Genomic DNA, 17,334 nt, shown 5'->3' on the forward strand with positions numbered 1-17,334 from the left:
GAAGTAATTTTAATAAATTTAATAGTTAAAAACTTTTCCATGAAAAGGTTTGAAAAATATATTTTGGATTATCCTGTATTAGGTAAGCATAAACCTATTGCGCCTAAATTAATTCATATAAAGTCAAGTATACATAATGTATGAAGAACCTTCACACAGCCTGTGGGCCAGGCTCAAACACTTTACTTTGAAAATAGGAACCGGAAACACGCTCTGACGTAATTGTCAGAGTTTAACTGCCATCAGGACAGCAGGCAAGTCATCGTGTAGGCTCGGTTTACGTTTTGTTTCTTTAGTTAATTCTGCCACCAGAGGCCTTTTAGGAGAGCAGTAGACAAACGTTAAGCCTTTGATACTGCGGGTAGCCGTGTACCGGGAGCTGCTTGGTGTTCACGCCGTCGTTAGGAGCTGATTACGGGCCTCTGCCGGTGCTGCGTCACGCTGTTTGCTCCTCGGAGCTCCTGAAACACCGGAGTCAAGAACAAACCTCTAATTATTGGTATGTCACGTAAGCGGTTTTCTGTTTTGCAGACTTTAAACACATCTCTTCACTGTCACTTACAGAGCGACAGGGAACCTTCTAGACCTTTTGTACGATAACATTAGAATAACATTTTGTAATTTGGCTCTGATTGGATCTTAACCCTCTGGGGTCGCCGGCGCGTCAAAATCACATGACCAATTTAAGACGACGCAGCTACAAGATGCAGTAAGTCTCCATTTCAGCTTGGGTCGAAAGTGCAGACTTCAAACTATATACCAGTTTTTGAATTGTGTCGATGGGCCACGTAAAACCAGAGTTATGATAAGAAAAAATACACGTGATGTTTTTTTCTGAACAAAACAGTGGTGTTTTCAGCGGGAAGAACGGCATTTTCTACAGACAGCGCTAGCAAACACTCTCCGCTTGCGAGTGAAAATAGAAAAAACACCCCTTCCCAATTGGTCTTAGATTTTACCATGTCAGCCAATCAAAAAAATGATATGGCAACATGTGACATTTGGTTGTTTAGGGAGAAGGGGAAGTTTTTAGGAGTGACACCCGCGACGGAAAGCGGGCGAGCGAAAGACAGAGAGAGCGCGAGTTTTCGTGTCAGACATTAGTGACGTTTAGCGTGTTTGGAGGCTATAGTTAGTTTGTTGTGTAGTTATTGTTTTGTACTGTGTGTCAGTTATACTGCTGAATTTCATATTTTCTCCAAAAAAGCCGTCAAAGGCAGATTCCAGTGTAAACGCTGTTCCCGCATGCAAAACTGGACTGATGCACCTCCTGCTGTCAGACCTGCAGGGTTTAGGCCTGTGGTGTTCTCCTCTGTCTTATACTGAACACAAACTACATTTTTTGGACTGGCACAAACAATTTGTGTGCCGCCTTATTTGATGCAGAACACCTGATTGTTCTGTAAATAGATTTAAATGGTTATATAAAAAACGCCTGAGGCCTTGGCTGCATTTTTAGATAAATAGTACCATATAACTTTGTTGTTTGCAAAACTTGTGCATAATTTTTTAGAAATGTACAATTTCTATTTGCATTTCAAGTTATGAAAATGATTTGTTAAACATGTTTGTGGGTTTTACAGTAAAAAAATATAACTTTTTTTTCTACTCGGATTTTAAATTTTTTGTCTGAATTTAGATCAACTGTGCTAATATAGTATACCAAAATAGATCAGATATCAGATATTTGAGGTTGTGCTGAAAATAATGATACCAAACAAGGCAAGAAAAACATATTTTAAAGGTGAAATATAAAATCAAATCACTTTTATTGTCACATCACATGTGCAGGTACACTGGTACAGTACATGTGAGTGAAATTCTTGTGTGCGAGCTTCACAAGCAACAGAGGTACAATAACATAAGAACAAGCAAATATAAGAATGGCTAAATCTGAGAATTATATGAATAAATATATGTACAATATAAGAGTGTATGCATATTACTGAATGTGTATACTAAATATGTATGTCTACGTGTGTGTGTGTATATATATGTGTGTGTGTGTGTGTGTGTATACATATTTTACAAATTAAATAGAGTTAAAATAAATATATAAAATATAGAGATATTATATAGAGGTAAAATCAAAAGTAGTCAAAAATGGCCAATTATAACCTGGACCCCAGAGGGTTAAAGGCTTTTTATTACACTCATTTGCACTTCCACGTTTATATTATATTAGAATAGCTTTACATTAAGATTCACACTTATATAAATACCCCTTATCTATCGTATTCTGGAGCAGTCACGTGGTGTATCTTATTTAAGATTTCCTTAAACCTTCCCCTGATTGGCTCCCCTTTGCAAACAGAAGGTTTGATTTTTACTGTGATTTTTACTTTAACTAATAATTAGTTAATGTAAGAAAACATGCCTTTCATGTATATTGATACTGTGTTTTTAGGAAATCTCGAATGATATTGTGCCCATTTTTGAAGCACTTTGGGTCAGCTTCTGTTCTTCAAATGTTCTGTAGGATATGAATAAAATAAACGTTACAGTCAATACAAAAAATTTCAGACATGTTTCACAGTGCAGGTTTGAGGTATGCGGCCCAGGACAGATCCCCTAAAGCTTCCTCAACATCATCTACCGCTGAGTAATTACATGTCTGAGAGGATGGTGTGTCATGTATGAGTGCTTGAACACAATATGAGGTACCTGTGCTTTTGGTAAATACACCTTTAAAGCTCACAGAACATGTGGAAAGACAGAGATGGCAGTTTAAAACAATTCCCACATAATCCAGTGGAGCCATGTTCCAAAAGACTTGAAGCTTTAACAGCTGCCAAAGAGGCTTCTGCAGAATACTGAATCAAGACTGTGTAAGTGAGAGTCGAGTTGAGCACTGGATGAATCTGTTGTGTCTTAATGTTACAGACATGCCAGTTTGGCCTTTCTTGCAGCCTGGCTGGTTCATCAAGTTACAGACCTTGGGTTGAAATTTTCCAACCTCCACAGACACCAAAACTGCAGTTTCTTTTCATTATTTTTTCCAATGCTTCTTGTTTCTAATGAACAGCTTAGCTTCGACCCGGCTGCTGTTTACAGAGTCAGAGAGTCTACACGATAGCAGGAAGAAAGAGTTCACTTGCTGTTGATTTTCCCAGAACAAGAATTACAAAATTTACTTTTTTGTTTTTGTGCAAGTACATGTGGGATTTATGTTGTCATGGTGGAGGCCACAGCAGCAAAAGGATGGAATGCTGCAGTAGTCATTACCTACACCTTTAAACACACAAACTTTGATGCTGCACTTTCTGGTATAAAAACTTGAGTTCACTTCCTCCAGGAAATCATGGCAGACCTTGGCATCAGAGCAGGAGACAAAGTGGTGCTGGTGTGGGTTCAGCCTTCAACACCTACAGCCCTGAAGCAGTACGCAGAGGAGCTGGGAGCGGTCGTCGGTCCGTATGGCAGAGTGGCGGTGGAGAACATGGAGAGGCTGCTGCTGTGTGAGTTCACCTGATCATTTCTTTTTAACACATGCTCTGACTTAACCTCTTAAGGAAAACTGCTGAAACAGCAGCTGTAGATTGTCATCATCACCACAATCAACACGCGTTAAATTCCCCTGCATCTCTGTCATGAGTTCATGTGTGCAAATGTCTAAAAATAGTCACAATTACAGTACTTATCGTAACTGCTACTTAACTACTCGGGAGAACAGCTGTTAAAGAGAGGTGCTTTCTGAGGTGGCGGGAATTTAAAATGTACTTCATGTACCTGGTGCACACAGATCTGCCTGTAAGAGGTTATTGATGAAACTTGCAAATGAATATTTCTGAGTCGACAGAACTTTAAGACAAAGGAAACTCGAATCCACAAAGAATATCCATTTTCTTCCAGTGCACCTCCACACTGGGTCTTATGGTTAACCCACCTCCTACGTCTCACTTTGAACCCCTGCTCCATTGTGAAATACTTTAGTTTGCAGTTCAGAACATAGCGTATTTCACATTAATTGTCTCCTCCTGTCCTCTCCTCAGCCTCTCACGCTGCCTCCACCTTCAACTGGGTGCTCTCTTGCCTTCTGGCTGACAGCTCCTCCATCCACACTTTAGAGACTCTAGCAGAGATAGCCAGAGTGCTCAAACCTGGAGGGCAGCTGGTCCTTGATGAACCAATTACAGGTAAGACACAGTAGTCCATTCATCCATTTGCTGCTGGAAGATAAAAAAGATACTCCAGATGTCCCACTTAGCAGCTCCTCCTGAGGGATGCTGAGATGTTACGGAGTCTCATGAGAGTCTGGATCAGAGTGTTCTTGACCCTGTGATCTAGTGTGTAAACCTGTTTGAGCTTCTAGATTTTTGCTCTGCATTGCTTTGCTGCCCTTTGTTGAGCCAGCATGGAATCCTTTTGACCTGTTACATTTAATCCTAATAACACTGGGACTTCACTGTTATTCATTTTGTTATTGTGTTTTGTTTTTTTGTTTTTTTTTTTTGACTGGCATGGATTTTTAAAAAATATGCTTGGCCTGCAATAGCATTTTTTTCACATCTGAACCAATCACTGTTCAGTTATTAAAAGGTTAAACACCTCCTGAAGTAGGAGCTAAGAGACCCCAAAAAACAGGGTTCCAAGAAATTTTCTAGTACCTGACTCCTGCAGTCATAAGAGCTGTGAAAAGGTTCCTGTGCCCCTGGAACTGGGTCATTTTAAGGAGCTCCAGCATTACTCTAACCCACAGGTGTCGAACTCCAGGCCTCGAGGGCCGGTGTCCTGCAGGTTTTAGATGTGTCCTTGATCCAACACAGGTGATTTAAATGGCTAAATTACCTCCTCAACATGTCTTGAAGTTCTCCAGAGGCCTGGTAATGAACTGATCACTTGATTCAGGTGTGTTGACCCAGGGTGATATCTAAAACCTGCAGGACACCGGCCCTCGAGGCCTGGAGTTCGACACCCCTGCTCTAACCTCTCCAAAAGTTGATTCTGTTCATCTGGACGTTGCGTTTTGTGGGAGAAATGTTTCATCACTCATCCAAGTGACTTCTTCAGTCTCAGCTGACTGCAGGTTTCCCCAATCTTATAAACAGTACATTTGCATAATGACTGAAACCAGCCCACTGAAGGAACAATGGGCTGGGAGGTCAGTTCCTTAATCTTAATTATGCAAATTCTCATGACCATTGATCAACATTAACAACAAACAACAAACCATTACTCTGACCACTCTCTGGAGCCTGCTACTCGGTCCCGGCAGGTGACTTGTAAGGATGACAGGTGAAATAGTAACCACTGGCAATGCAAAGTGTTCAGGTATCAAGTTAATCTCACTTCAGCAGCATGACTGGCGTGACTTTGAATGAGAGTGAAGGACACTGTTGTTTGACACGTGATACAAGAGTGGCTTAAGTGTGCACTGTTACAGTGGAAACGCATTAACGACAGCAGTTTAGGTGTATTTATCCTCGGTGTCGATGTGTTTTAATGTGCTGAGTATATCTGTGTTACAGGATCAGAAGGACAAAGTGTGAGGACAGCTGAGAAGCTGGTGTCGACTCTGAAGCTGTCCGGCTTTATGTCAGTAACAGAGGTGAGTAGTTCACACTGTGGAGTAGAGGGATGTTTTCCCCAACATCTGTAACTGTGTACTCCAGCAACATGCATATTCAGGACATTATTCCACTTAGACCAGCTGATCTAATGTCAAACCTTGAGGCACCGGTTTGACATGTTGTGAAGTTAGTTATGGGTTTAAATTCCTGGAAGCTTGTCTCTGTAAACAGATTTTGAGTCTCCAGCTGCTTGAACAGTGAGGAACATGATTGGAAGAAAGAAGTTGGTATGGGTCTTTCAGTTGCTGGCTTCTGAGAATCCCCTTACTGAGGAGGTCTAATTATTGTTAATAGTTTGACCTGATGGTCATTTTTGCTTCCTCATTCACACGGAGCATCATCTGCCTCCATCGCATCCTATCCCTGCCATCCTCCTCTGTCATGTCCATATTCAACATCCTTTGTCCAATAAAACCACCATCCCTCCTCTGCACATGTCACAAGGGTTTTCCCCAAAACCTGCATACCTTTTTTTTATTTATTTATTTTTTAAATTTGCTGAGGTTAAAACAAACGTGAACTTTGGGCAAAACGCTACACTGCCACTTTCTTCCCAGCCCATGGTGTAATAGGGACAGGTGTAATAGGGACAGGGAAAGTGCTACACCGACATGACGCCACATCCTACCTTAACCGGTGCTGATTAATAAGGGAGGGCACGGTATAACTGCTGCTCTGAGTGTGCCTGCACATCCCAGAGTGTTAGTATGAACATGGAGGAATCCTCAGTTCACTGTGGGTCCACCAGTTAAGCAGCGAATTTAGCTGCTACACGTTATTTCTGTGGGTCTTCACGTCACGGGTGGAAAAAAAAAATGCTCCCAGCTGGGCGTATTCACAAGGCTGGATCCAGCCCCTGATTTTGTGCCATGCTTATATCAGTTTGCTTTCTCGTCATTCAGGTCAGCAAAGCAGAGCTCAGTCCTGAAGCGCTGAGCTCCCTCAGGGCAGCCTCTGGTTACCAAGGAAACGCCCTGTCTCGAGTCCGCGTATCTGCCTCCAAACCCGACTTTGAGGTGGGGTCATCGAGCCAGATCAAACTGTCGTTTGGGAAAAAGACAGCCAAGCCAGGTAGGCTTCATAAGTACGCTTTGTTCTTTCTCCTGTTGTCTCTGAATCCACAGCTCACAGTCTCTGTCAACTGTGATCTAATATAATAGGCTACAGATGCCAGATTCCCTTTAGTTTGTAGAGAGGTTTGAGTTGATGATGATGATAGGGATGAGCCCTGTGGTGCAGGATTAGACAGATTTATGGCTCTAACAAAGGAGAAGTTACTGTCTGGGCATTAGGAATACTTTATGTTAAAAAACAAAACCTCAGTATGTAGGTTTTTTTTGTTTTTCTTAATGTACTTTAAGAGTGTTAAGCTCTATGATTATGGCTCTGAGTTCTGCTCAGTTTAAAATGAAAGAAAATCCAACTGAAGAAACAAGAAGTACCACTATGAAGTCAAGAACAATCAAGTTAGGAATCTGCTGACCAATTTGAAAAAAAAAAAAACCCCAAACGTTTTCACATTTTAAAGACTATCAACAGAAGACGAGTGACTTTCTCGACTCTTTATACAGACACAATAATCCAGTTTGTCTGCGATCACTTTTTTTTATGAATAATGTAATTTCCATTTAGAGGACGAAACTTCATTTCCTATTCGGGGTGTCTGTCGTCCTCACTACAGTAGCATTTTATTATATTTTTTTAACAATGCTGCATTTGCATCATTATAAGTGACGAGTGAGTCTGTGAGCTCCTCAGACTGTCTGTGCTGTGAAGCTAATGTTGGTTAAAATGTGTGATTTCAGCAGAGAAACCTGCTCTGGATCCCAACACGGTGAAAATGTGGATGCTGTCAGCCAACGACATGAACGATGATGATGTGGTGAGTTTGTACACCGACTGAAGCGCTGAACCACACACACGTGACAGTTTATTAGGCAGGCTGAAATCCTCTTTTAAAGAAAAATATATATATTTCAGCACGATGTAGTTTGTGGGGAATTGCTGATTTTTCTGCAGTTTGCTCAAACCTGGTGTAATGCAACACATAAATGACACGCTCATGTTTTCTGATGTTTTTCTTGTCCCTCGTGTTTATGTTCTGTGTAGGATCTGATGGACTCGGATGCTCTGCTGGATGAAGATGATTTGAAAAAACCTGATCCAGCTTCTCTTAAAGCTCCGGGCTGTGGAGATGGAGCCGACAAGAAGAAGAAAGTCTGCAAGAACTGGTGAGGTTTTGTTTAAATCTCACATATTTTAGAGAGATTTAAGACCAAGATCCGAGCTTTCAGAAATGTCAGTGCACTTTTAACCAGATATTACACGATTTACCCATGCACAACTTTTTGGGCTCATGCTCATTTTCAGCTTCATGACTTATAAAATTTATGTTTGAGATGTCCGCCTTAAGGACGTCTGCTCTCACTGACAGCATACAGATCCAGTGTTATGAGCAATCTGCATGAGCATGAAGGACATCATGTGACGTGATGCTGTACTGTATGTTTGTGTAGCACGTGTGGGCTAGCTGAAGACCTGGAGCAGGAGAGTAAAGGAAAAGAGAAGACTGACCTGCCAAAATCTGCCTGTGGAAGTGTGAGTGTATACTTTCAAAAGCCTGCATTGGTTCCTCATCCCTCCTCTGGTTCTAATAAAGAAATAATAATTATTTTTGTTCTATTTGTGGCAGTGTTACCTTGGCGATGCTTTCCGATGTGCCAGCTGCCCGTACACGGGGATGCCGGCGTTCAAGCCGGGAGAGAAAATCGTTCTGGACAAAAAAACACTGACGGATGCTTGAAACACAACTTCAGCAACGTGCACTGCTCAAACTTCAAGACATGACATTCCTCTCTTTTCCGACCCTGTAGACACGAGTCCCTCTGATTAAACCCCTCTGATTTTGTGTATAATCCACACGGGCATAAATATGCACTGAGAATGTTTGAGTCCTGCTGTGATGAGATTTAAAACATAAACTCAAGATGATCAGTGCAATTACACCATACAGAAATGTTTTTTTCCATCTGTCAGCTGGATTGCAGTTTCCATCATTGAAGCTTCAATAGAAATGATTCATTGTTGAGAGCGCCTTCACCTGAAGGGTTTCTAGGTCATACTGAAAAGCTGACATGCTTTTATTCCTTGAATTTAACTTCCATTTACACCTGATCGCTAACAGCTGAAGAACCAAGTGGAAACATATTGCTGTTTAAGATTTACGAACGCTGACATCGAAACCAAACCGCATTTAAACCGTTCAAATGAAGCGTCTGTATGTATGTGGAAGGCAAAGAAGTGTTGTTGCCTCTTTGTTTCATTGCAATAAACTAAAACCAGCCTTACAATGTTTAAACATATCCCATTTATTTCACTGCATGTGACTTAATACTTAAGAAATGGTTATTGGTAATGTGACTGTAGGTGGCCCAGGATCTAAATGTAATCCTTTGCTCTGAAAGAAAATAATTTAGCCGACTCTCAAACTTTTAAAAACATTTAAAGTCATTCCCGTGTGCTTTAGGAAATTAAGAAACTTTTTTTTTTTATAGCATTTTCTAGAGAAAACTATCAAATATTGTTTCCCTACAGAAGACAAACAATACAAAATATGAAGTCACAAAACTTATTTGGGCAAATCTGACACCTCGTTAGCAAAACACATTCATGTCAAACAGCAGCTTTAAACACTCGTTTTAGAATATATGACTTCTTTCACAAAAACTCTGACACCAATTTAAAAAAAAAAAAAACTTCATAAAAAAATTTCCTGAATATCAAATAAATAGTTTCTCAAAACAACATTTGGCTTTACTAGACTGTAACCTGCTGGTTGACAGCTGCTACATCTCTTCTAAGAAGTTTTTGTGTACAAACCTTTATTGTAATGAGAATTAAAAAAACGACTTCAAACAGACTTTTAATGTCCAGCTGATACAAAATATCCCGCAGCGGTATCATCTCAGAAAGTAAAAAATAGAACTGGTGACATCCTCACTAAGCTTCTCATGTTCCACACTCTGAATTATGGTTAATCATGGAGATTCAGTCAGAACAGAACATGTTAAATGTCGGGTTTGGTAAAAAGTGAGCTGTTCAGTCGGTGATTGCTTGACGTCACTGAGATGTGACACTGAAGTCCATCCTAATGTCTCCTAAACTGGGTTCAAAGGTGAAGCTGTAGGACACCGCGGCCCTGCCGTCACCTGAGATCTCCCACGGCGACCCGAAGAAGTACACTCCCTGCTTCCTGTGTCGACTCCACTCGCAGTCGCCCTGCAGGAGAAACATCTGCTGTAAAACCCAACAAGTCCACTGTGTCCCCAAACTTCATTCTCCCAGTGAAACGCTCCACCGAGGACCACTTTTAGTAATCTTTAGTGATTCTTTAAACTTATTTTGGTTTAATTGTTTTTCATTTACAGTATTAATGCACTCATAATCTCTGTTTTTCTCATTGAAACAAAACAGCCCTACCAAATAATAGCAGGTAAAATCTGTTGACATTAGAAACAACCAGGAGTACTGACAAGCAGCCGATGAGGGTTAAGAGGGTGCAGACACCCGACTTCCTTCTAAACTGCTGCAACTACAAAAGGAGACTAAAATTGTATAACAACTACACATCTGTTGGTGGTGCTGGTGAATGCCTGGGTAAGAGGTTCTCCCTGTGGTTCCTCCCACAGCCCAAACACATGCAGTTAGTGGTGATTCTAAATTACCCATAAGTATGAACGTGAGTGTAAATGGTTGTTTGTCTCTCTGTTTTAGTCCTGCAGCCTGTCCAGGGCGTACCTCTCCTCTCACCCTGTGGTGGGGGCTCTTTCAACACTGTGTTAGCAATTAAGTTAAAGAAAGAGTCATTTAGTAAAGACATTAAGCTCTAATCGGAGGCAGATACCTGCTCATTGATTGGTCCGTTGAGACCTGCGCTGACAGTGATGTCATCTGTCAGGTGGTACTCCATCCACAATGCAACACCATGGCAACGACCTTCCCTGAAAAGCACGTTTAACATAGAAAATATGTTACTGACTCAACTCTATGAAGCAGAAGATGAACTTCAAACCTCACAGTAGTATTTTAACAGCATCAAAACACAACAATAAAAGGAGCTCTACGGGGTGAGAGAAAACCCCGAAAATCAGACGTCCCCCGTGAGCAAGTATTTGGATGGTGGGAAGGAAAAACTCCCTTTTGACAGGAAGAACCAGTACCAGGCTCAGGGTGTAGCTGCTTCAACCAATCGGGAGTTAGGAGAAAGAGAAGAGACAAAACAAACTACAGAAAAGAAAAGACAAATAACACAACAGCCACAATGATGGAAAACTGACATATTAGACTGACATGTATGTGTCAAATTAGTTCTGGCACTGATTAAAGTAACTGTACCTAATGAAAGACAGCAAGCCCTGGCTGCTGATTGGCTGCTGAGGGAGGCACTGTGTGAAGTCAAAGGTCATGGTGGCGGTGGACTGGGTGAGAGCCCGACAAGGATACTCCCACAGGGGGTGTGGCTCCGCCTCACGGGACTCGTGGAAATCCAGAGAGCGCTGAGGGGACATAAGGATTTATTTGGACACAGATAGTTACAGTTGTGATCAGCAGGAGTCGATGAGCTTCGAATTTATACCAAAAATTAATTAAAGGTGTTTCACACGGCTCAATTGTAGATCCACTTCTTTTTGTAATATATTTTTATTACATTATTTCATCTTCACAAATTGGTATGTACATTTATATGCAGATGACACAATGTTTTACTGTACTGTTGATTCTGCATTGAAATCTCCCAAATCACTCATTAGTCACTAACTGCTTTGCTTTCATTATGTTTTCTAATTGTTCTGTTCAGTTTTTGAAGGCTGAAGTTCAGCAGTTTGAAATGATTCAGTAAGCTTGTGCACATGAAAGTCCTCTCTCAGGGTCAAACTAGTATTTAGAGGTGTCTCTGTTTGAGTATTTGTCTTATTCCTGACACCTTCAATCCCAAAAGCTAATAGAACTCACAAAATAGAACTAGCACAGAGCACCCTGACGGTAAAGTTCAATAAAAACGACTACAGATAATGCTTTTTACTGATCCAAATGTTACAGTGTTACCATTAAAATAGAAATAACTCATTCAAAACCTCATTTAACATCCAGTGAAATCATCTCATTTTACCTGGACCATTTCATCCATGGGCGTGACATCGAAGCCCTCGCAGGTTCCACACGGCGCTCTTATCCTCCACAAATCCTACCAGACGGACAAAGACAGAAACAACGCGTTTATTTTTTTGGTTAAATAATTGGATATATGTCTAAAATAACTGAATCTTAAATCACAGTCATTCCCCTCCACGTGAGAGGAATCTCACAGCATGTAGAACTGAAAGATGGAGATGCAGAAAATGATCAGAGTATTTAACACCTTCACTCACTGGTATGAACAAAACAAAAACAAACAAACAAAATAGCAACTTGTTTGTTGCCATTTGGATGAAACATTTAACAGCGCCTTCATCTGTGAACAGTCTTCATGCTTAGGACTAATAAGTATTAACCACTGAATATGACCTGAATTCACATAAGCAGCCGACATCTGATAGATTAAATATTTATTTGATTGGTTAAAGTGTAAAGTCTGAAGGATCATCGCAGAAACAAGTGTAAGCTGATTTCCACAAAGAGAAGATTTTTTGGTTTTAATATTTATGGGTCCCATTCTGGGAACGTTTGATCGCCCTGTATACAGATGATAACAACAATCGTAACAGCCTCACCTGGAACTCCACAGCCACCATGTGAAGGGAGGCAGAGCGGGGCAGGATGCTGGCGTTGGGTCGCAGAAGACCTGCCAGGGCGGTGCGACAGTACCAGAAGAACAGGGAGTGCCACGGCAGGAGGCTGGTGCTGAAGTACGGTTCACCCATCAGGACGGAGATCTGCACAGGAGAGGCCAACATCACCTCACACATTTCAGTTTCCTTAGCACTCATGTGGGTGGGACTCCTGACGTAAAATCCTCTCTGTCATAACAGATTAATAGATGCTCCCAGTTTGACTGGACTGGACCAGGTTATGTGTTACCACGGTGATTTAGTCAGGTCAAAAGAGAGCCACTTTTGTGACACAGAAAACTCAAGACTTTAAACTTGTTAACCCTTTAATCCTGCTTTGTGGTACATCCTTCTAAAGGAGTCTAAATGTGTTGCATTCAGATGCTTCCTGGTTGCATCGGGAAGATGACGGTACCTGTTCTCCTCCTACATCATTACTGGTCAGCTGCTCCGGCCTGATCTCCAGCAGCTCAACATGTCCTTTCATGGAGTTGGCTTCCAAAACCTGCAGAGAAAGATGCTTTCATGTTGATATACAGGACGTAGCAAGTAGGATAAGACACGGTTTTGGTTATATGAAACCATTTTATCATCTTTTTACCAAAATGAAACATGAATAAAAATCATACAGTGCCTGAAACATTTCAAAGCATCACCGCTGAGAATGATCTGAATGATTACCTCATCAATAACCTGTTTAGACATTTGGGAGTTTTCCAAACCGAACACCTGAGTAGAAAAGGAAACACAGGGAAGTGAAAACAGGCGTGACGCTGATGATGTCAGGGAGCGACAGTATCTGTGAGGTGAAAGCGGCGTACCTTCTTGGCTCCAAGCATGTGAGCGAACACAGGAAGCAGACTCCCGTCACTGACGCTGAGACACACGCTGTCCTCTCTCAGCACCTGAAGTTCACCCAGCTCATTAAACCGCAGTCGTATTCGAGAATATATGAATTTACACAGGCGGTATCGATGCCTCCACTTACGCTGCGCAGAGCGCTGACGTAGCTCTCCGTACGCCGTCTGTCGTTAAGTTCGCCAAAACGCGGCCGAGTCCAAACCAGGTGAGCCTGGCAGGTGCAACATGGCCGAGAGGGAGGAGCCTCAGTCTGTGAGCCCCGCTGGCTGAAACGATCGACAGTTTGTGACAATTCCCAACCAGGAGGACATGTTTGTGAGTAATGTCTGATAATTCAAGTTATTGCTGTTAAACGTGGTTCTACAAGCCACTGAATCATAGGGTGCAGTTTTTCACATGAATCTTTTCACTCATTCAGTGAGAACAATCGCACTGATGTCTTCTTGTTGAGCTGCAGGCAGATTCAAGAAGTCTCTTAAATAAATTGTTCAAAGCGTATACATGTGTCTGAGCAAACTGTACCTGCGAGGCTGCAGGCTGTACCACAGACTGTAGTCATCGTGGCAGACCATCAGGCTCAGCTCCTCTCCTTCTGTCACCTGGCTCTCCACAGGCAGGAAGTACACGCTCTGCATCCAGTGGTCGCGCCACTGAAAGACACGACGGTGACCGATGATTTATCGATTTACTTTTTGCCGTGACCAAAAAAAATGTCCCATGTGTGGGACTAATGAAGGTTTATCTTATCTCATACTAAACGCAGTGAATCAAACCTCAGCTGTTTATGCAAAGCTAAGAAAATACCTTCATATATTTTAGCTTTAAAAAATATCAGTTCTGGCTTCTTTATCCTGTCAGTTGTGGATTTTACTGCAGTTTCATTATTATGTACAAAATCCATGCAAAGATGAAGACTGCCAGGCACATTTTCCTACTGTTTCTCCATGCTGCACACACCACAAAGAATCATATCACAGATTTTTGCTGGCATACAGATGGAGACATGTTCACTGAATATAAAGTGAGTGCACTAAAGTGTTGTTCCCCTGATATTTAAGAATATTTGTGGCACTGCTGCCTGAGCTGTTAAAGAGCTTGCTGTAGTCTGATGCTACTGGCTGCTTAAACACAAGCAGAGGTCAGTGACTCACCGGGGCCATCTTTGGCTCTTGGTAAGTCCAGCTGGGTGCCATGGTGCACACTATGGACCCACTGGGGTCCATGTCCAGGTCCCACCAGGACAAAACCACCTGAGCCCGGCCGCTTGACTGAGCCACAAACTGGGAGGAGTGGGCCTGGAAGGCGCTGCTTACAGGTTTGCTAAAATCCACGCTGAAAGGAAAGGATGACAGTCAGAGAGGGATGTGAATAACTGCAGATGCATACGAGCAAGTGTCTCCTTTCTTACGTGAACATGGTGCAGACAGGACCCAGCGGGGTGAAGCTGGCAGGAGACACCTGGCTCAGCTGGATGTCACACACTGCGTGAGCTCCGGCACACCGGCCCACTGCGGGCGGAGGGACCAGCCTGGCCCCCTCCACCTCAACTGGCTGCAGCTGAGCCCAGCTCCACAGAAGCTCCGACTCTACCAGCTGGGCGTAGACGGTGGCCCGGTGAGGGACGGCCTCGCAGCGCTCCTGCAGGGCAGCAAAAGGAAAGTAAAACTACTGGAAACAGTCCAAACCTTCAGCTGTGAGGAAGCTGCTGACGAATGCAGGAAAAGTGTGACAGCACACACCTGCATCAGGTTTTGGTGGGCGTGCTCGTAGCTGGGCAGAGCTCCTTCACCGATCAGCTCAGTATCGAACAGCTCTGTGATCAGGACGTTGGCCTTCACCTGCATGTCTCCATCTGGAAAACAGGGTTCTGGTTATGAAAACAGATGCACTGCTGTGTAAGTAATGAATGCTGTTTTTTTAAATGTCCTCTGCTTGTTTGGTTTTGTGCTTGGAGTGAATCGTTACAGTTTGGGAGAAAAGAGTGATGTTAGTAAGTTAATATATGGACAGAAGATTTAATTGATTTAGGGTGAGCTGTGAAGTTGCGATCCATTAACACACAGCCTGATGCAGTACTGCCGTGTCTGACCTGGTCCCGCAGTGACGTCTGTGGAGTGTTTGTTAATAATTTTGATTTTGTCGGAGAAGCCGTTCTTCTCCACGATGCACTGCGCCGCCTCGGCCATCGGCTTAAAAACCTGCAGGAAAGCATCACAAAGTTATTAACTGATATTAAAACACCACAAGGGGGAAATGAATCCATGCTGAAAGAGAGCGATCAGTGATGTTCACCTCCACGGCGTAACAGAAGTCAGCCCCGGCCGTGATGGCCATCATCGACAGGAGGCCAGTTCCGGTGCCGATGTCCAGCACGATGACCCTCTCGCCGCGAGCCTTCACTCTGGCTACAGCAGCCCGGATGCCCTCATAGTATTTCTTATTCTACAGTGGAAGACATGTTAGCGGTGTTGTTGTTTTATTTCTGCTGTCAAACACGACACTTGTTATATGTGTTATCATCTATTTGGGTTTATTATTAGTAATAATAAAAGCACTTCTGAGAGTTCTGAGGGAAGAGGGACTTTTTCTCCAGGTCTTACCCTGTCGTGATCGTGCAGCATGTCTGCATAACAGGACCTGAAAGATAAACCGATGAAGGATCATTGTAAATTTTAAAAAACTGATTAAAGAAGAAAAAGATAAAAATTAGTCACTAATGCAGTTTAAACGTATAAAATCAACATTTTTGAAAACATAACCAACAAAGAACATGTGCCATAACAAAGTCAGTCATAAGTCAAAGGAGCTTAATTAAAATGGAGGAAAGTTAAGAAAAAGATAAATAAGAAAATGAATGTACAATTTAAAAAATCTATTCATATTCTGTTTACATTTGGATTTAGAAAGACAAACATATAATTTTTTTGATTTTATTTTACAATTCTCATTTTTTAGGCCATTTTTTCCGTGATATTTTTCACTTCAGTTAATAATGTTGATTTTTCAGAACCTTTTATTGATCAGCAGCAGTGTAGAGTGAGACTGTATCTGTAGTTTGTTTCCATATCATTATTTGTGCTTTTATATCTCATATTCTTATCTTTATTGTGCATTTTTACACGTTTAAGTTGAGAATTTTCATGACAAACGTTACAATTTCTTTTGCCGGCATCACTGAACTTCCATACAGGATCACAGGGGCGAATATCTTCAGTGTTTCTAAGGATCTTTGTTTTCAGGGTACGCAAGACATCTGTAAACCACATCTGTGGATGTGGTCACTGGACGCCCTGAGCATACCTGGCTATCTCCTGGTGGTAGTCGTACTCCTCGCTCTCCTCCACCCAGTCTAAAGCCCCGGTGGTCGGGTTGGCTCTCCCGCAGAAGGTCTTCATCTCCGCCACAACACTCGGACCCCTCTGCAGTTGAATGAAGGCTGGTTTCACCTGAATATTCTCTACAAGTAGGCAAGTAAACACGATCACAGCAGCAGCGTTTCTCCAAAGGAAGCCGCCATCTTGCCACGTGACGTCACGTAGGTGGAGTCACGTGACGCTTTGCGTCGCTGATATTTTCTTTTTTGGTATTTGTGTCGTTATTGAAGTTGTAATTTAGGTGTTGGTTATTAAATACATTTATAAAAGATAATCGGCTTTGTGAAAAGCTAAATTACGAAAATAAAAATGACAATAAAAATATTAGAAAAACATGAGAAGAAAAAAACTGAATAGAAAAGAATAGCCCTTTATTGTCATTGTACGTGTACAACGAAAGTGTGGGTGCTCCCAACAGACTGTAAATAGTAGACAGCAGGAATTTAAACAGCTAAAAAAATATTAAGAAAAAACTGTATAATAATTCATAAAATAAAAATAAAAATATTTCAAAAGTGACTATATTAGTTACTAGAAACAACCTTTGCAAATAAAAAAAAACCCTGAATGAATAAAATTAAAATTCACTCCTAAATCTTGCTTTCATTATCAAAATAACGTTTCATCATTCTCGCGAGATTCAAAGATTTTTACTGTCAGTTTGCTGCGTGTACAGGACATCCAGGAAAAATGAAATGCTGT

General features: G+C 41.8%; 2 protein-coding genes across 2 annotated transcripts; one reads left to right on the forward strand and one right to left on the reverse strand.

Moving 5' to 3' along the window:
- Window positions 1–204: 204 nt before the first annotated feature.
- Window positions 205–8,928, forward strand: ciapin1 (cytokine induced apoptosis inhibitor 1). Its single transcript, XM_084936350.1, has 9 exons — window positions 205–499; window positions 3,296–3,458; window positions 3,993–4,136; window positions 5,469–5,548; window positions 6,473–6,641; window positions 7,376–7,452; window positions 7,680–7,801; window positions 8,087–8,168; window positions 8,263–8,928. The coding sequence occupies exons 2-9, from the start codon at window positions 3,302–3,304 to the stop codon at window positions 8,371–8,373; spliced, it is 942 nt and encodes a 313-aa protein (XP_084792476.1). The 5' UTR covers window positions 205–499; window positions 3,296–3,301; the 3' UTR covers window positions 8,374–8,928.
- On the reverse strand, window positions 8,915–16,802 carry prmt7 (protein arginine methyltransferase 7). The gene is made up of 17 exons (XM_084936346.1): window positions 16,559–16,802; window positions 15,859–15,895; window positions 15,551–15,700; window positions 15,348–15,456; window positions 14,998–15,110; window positions 14,667–14,896; window positions 14,410–14,590; window positions 13,781–13,908; window positions 13,386–13,524; window positions 13,219–13,302; window positions 13,079–13,126; window positions 12,813–12,902; window positions 12,341–12,502; window positions 11,740–11,814; window positions 10,965–11,125; window positions 10,474–10,570; window positions 8,915–9,848 (listed from the first exon to the last, which is right to left on the reverse strand). The coding sequence occupies exons 1-17, from the start codon at window positions 16,651–16,653 to the stop codon at window positions 9,690–9,692; spliced, it is 2,058 nt and encodes a 685-aa protein (XP_084792472.1). The 5' UTR covers window positions 16,654–16,802; the 3' UTR covers window positions 8,915–9,689.
- Between the last annotated feature and the right edge of the window lie 532 nt (window positions 16,803–17,334).

The sequence above is a fragment of the Perissodus microlepis genome, chromosome 7 (genome assembly GCF_051167445.1).
Source record: "Perissodus microlepis isolate ML-2025 ecotype Zambia chromosome 7, ASM5116744v1, whole genome shotgun sequence".
Taxonomy (NCBI): domain Eukaryota; kingdom Metazoa; phylum Chordata; class Actinopteri; order Cichliformes; family Cichlidae; genus Perissodus; species Perissodus microlepis.

Excerpts from the sequence above, each read along its gene's own strand:
- ciapin1 (XM_084936350.1), top strand. The coding sequence starts at position 3,302 with ATGGCAGACCTTGGCATCAGAGCAGGAGACAAAGTGGTGCTGGTGTGG. Across the intron at positions 7,802-8,086 it reads AAGAAAGTCTGCAAGAACTG|CACGTGTGGGCTAGCTGAAG; the intron begins GTGAGGTTTTGT and ends ATGTTTGTGTAG. Across the intron at positions 8,169-8,262 it reads CAAAATCTGCCTGTGGAAGT|TGTTACCTTGGCGATGCTTT; the intron begins GTGAGTGTATAC and ends TATTTGTGGCAG.
- prmt7 (XM_084936346.1), bottom strand. The coding sequence starts at position 16,653 with ATGAAGACCTTCTGCGGGAGAGCCAACCCGACCACCGGGGCTTTAGAC. Across the intron at positions 15,896-16,558 it reads TACCACCAGGAGATAGCCAG|GTCCTGTTATGCAGACATGC; the intron begins GTATGCTCAGGG and ends TTTATCTTTCAG. Across the intron at positions 14,897-14,997 it reads CCCACCAAAACCTGATGCAG|GAGCGCTGCGAGGCCGTCCC; the intron begins GTGTGTGCTGTC and ends GCTGCCCTGCAG.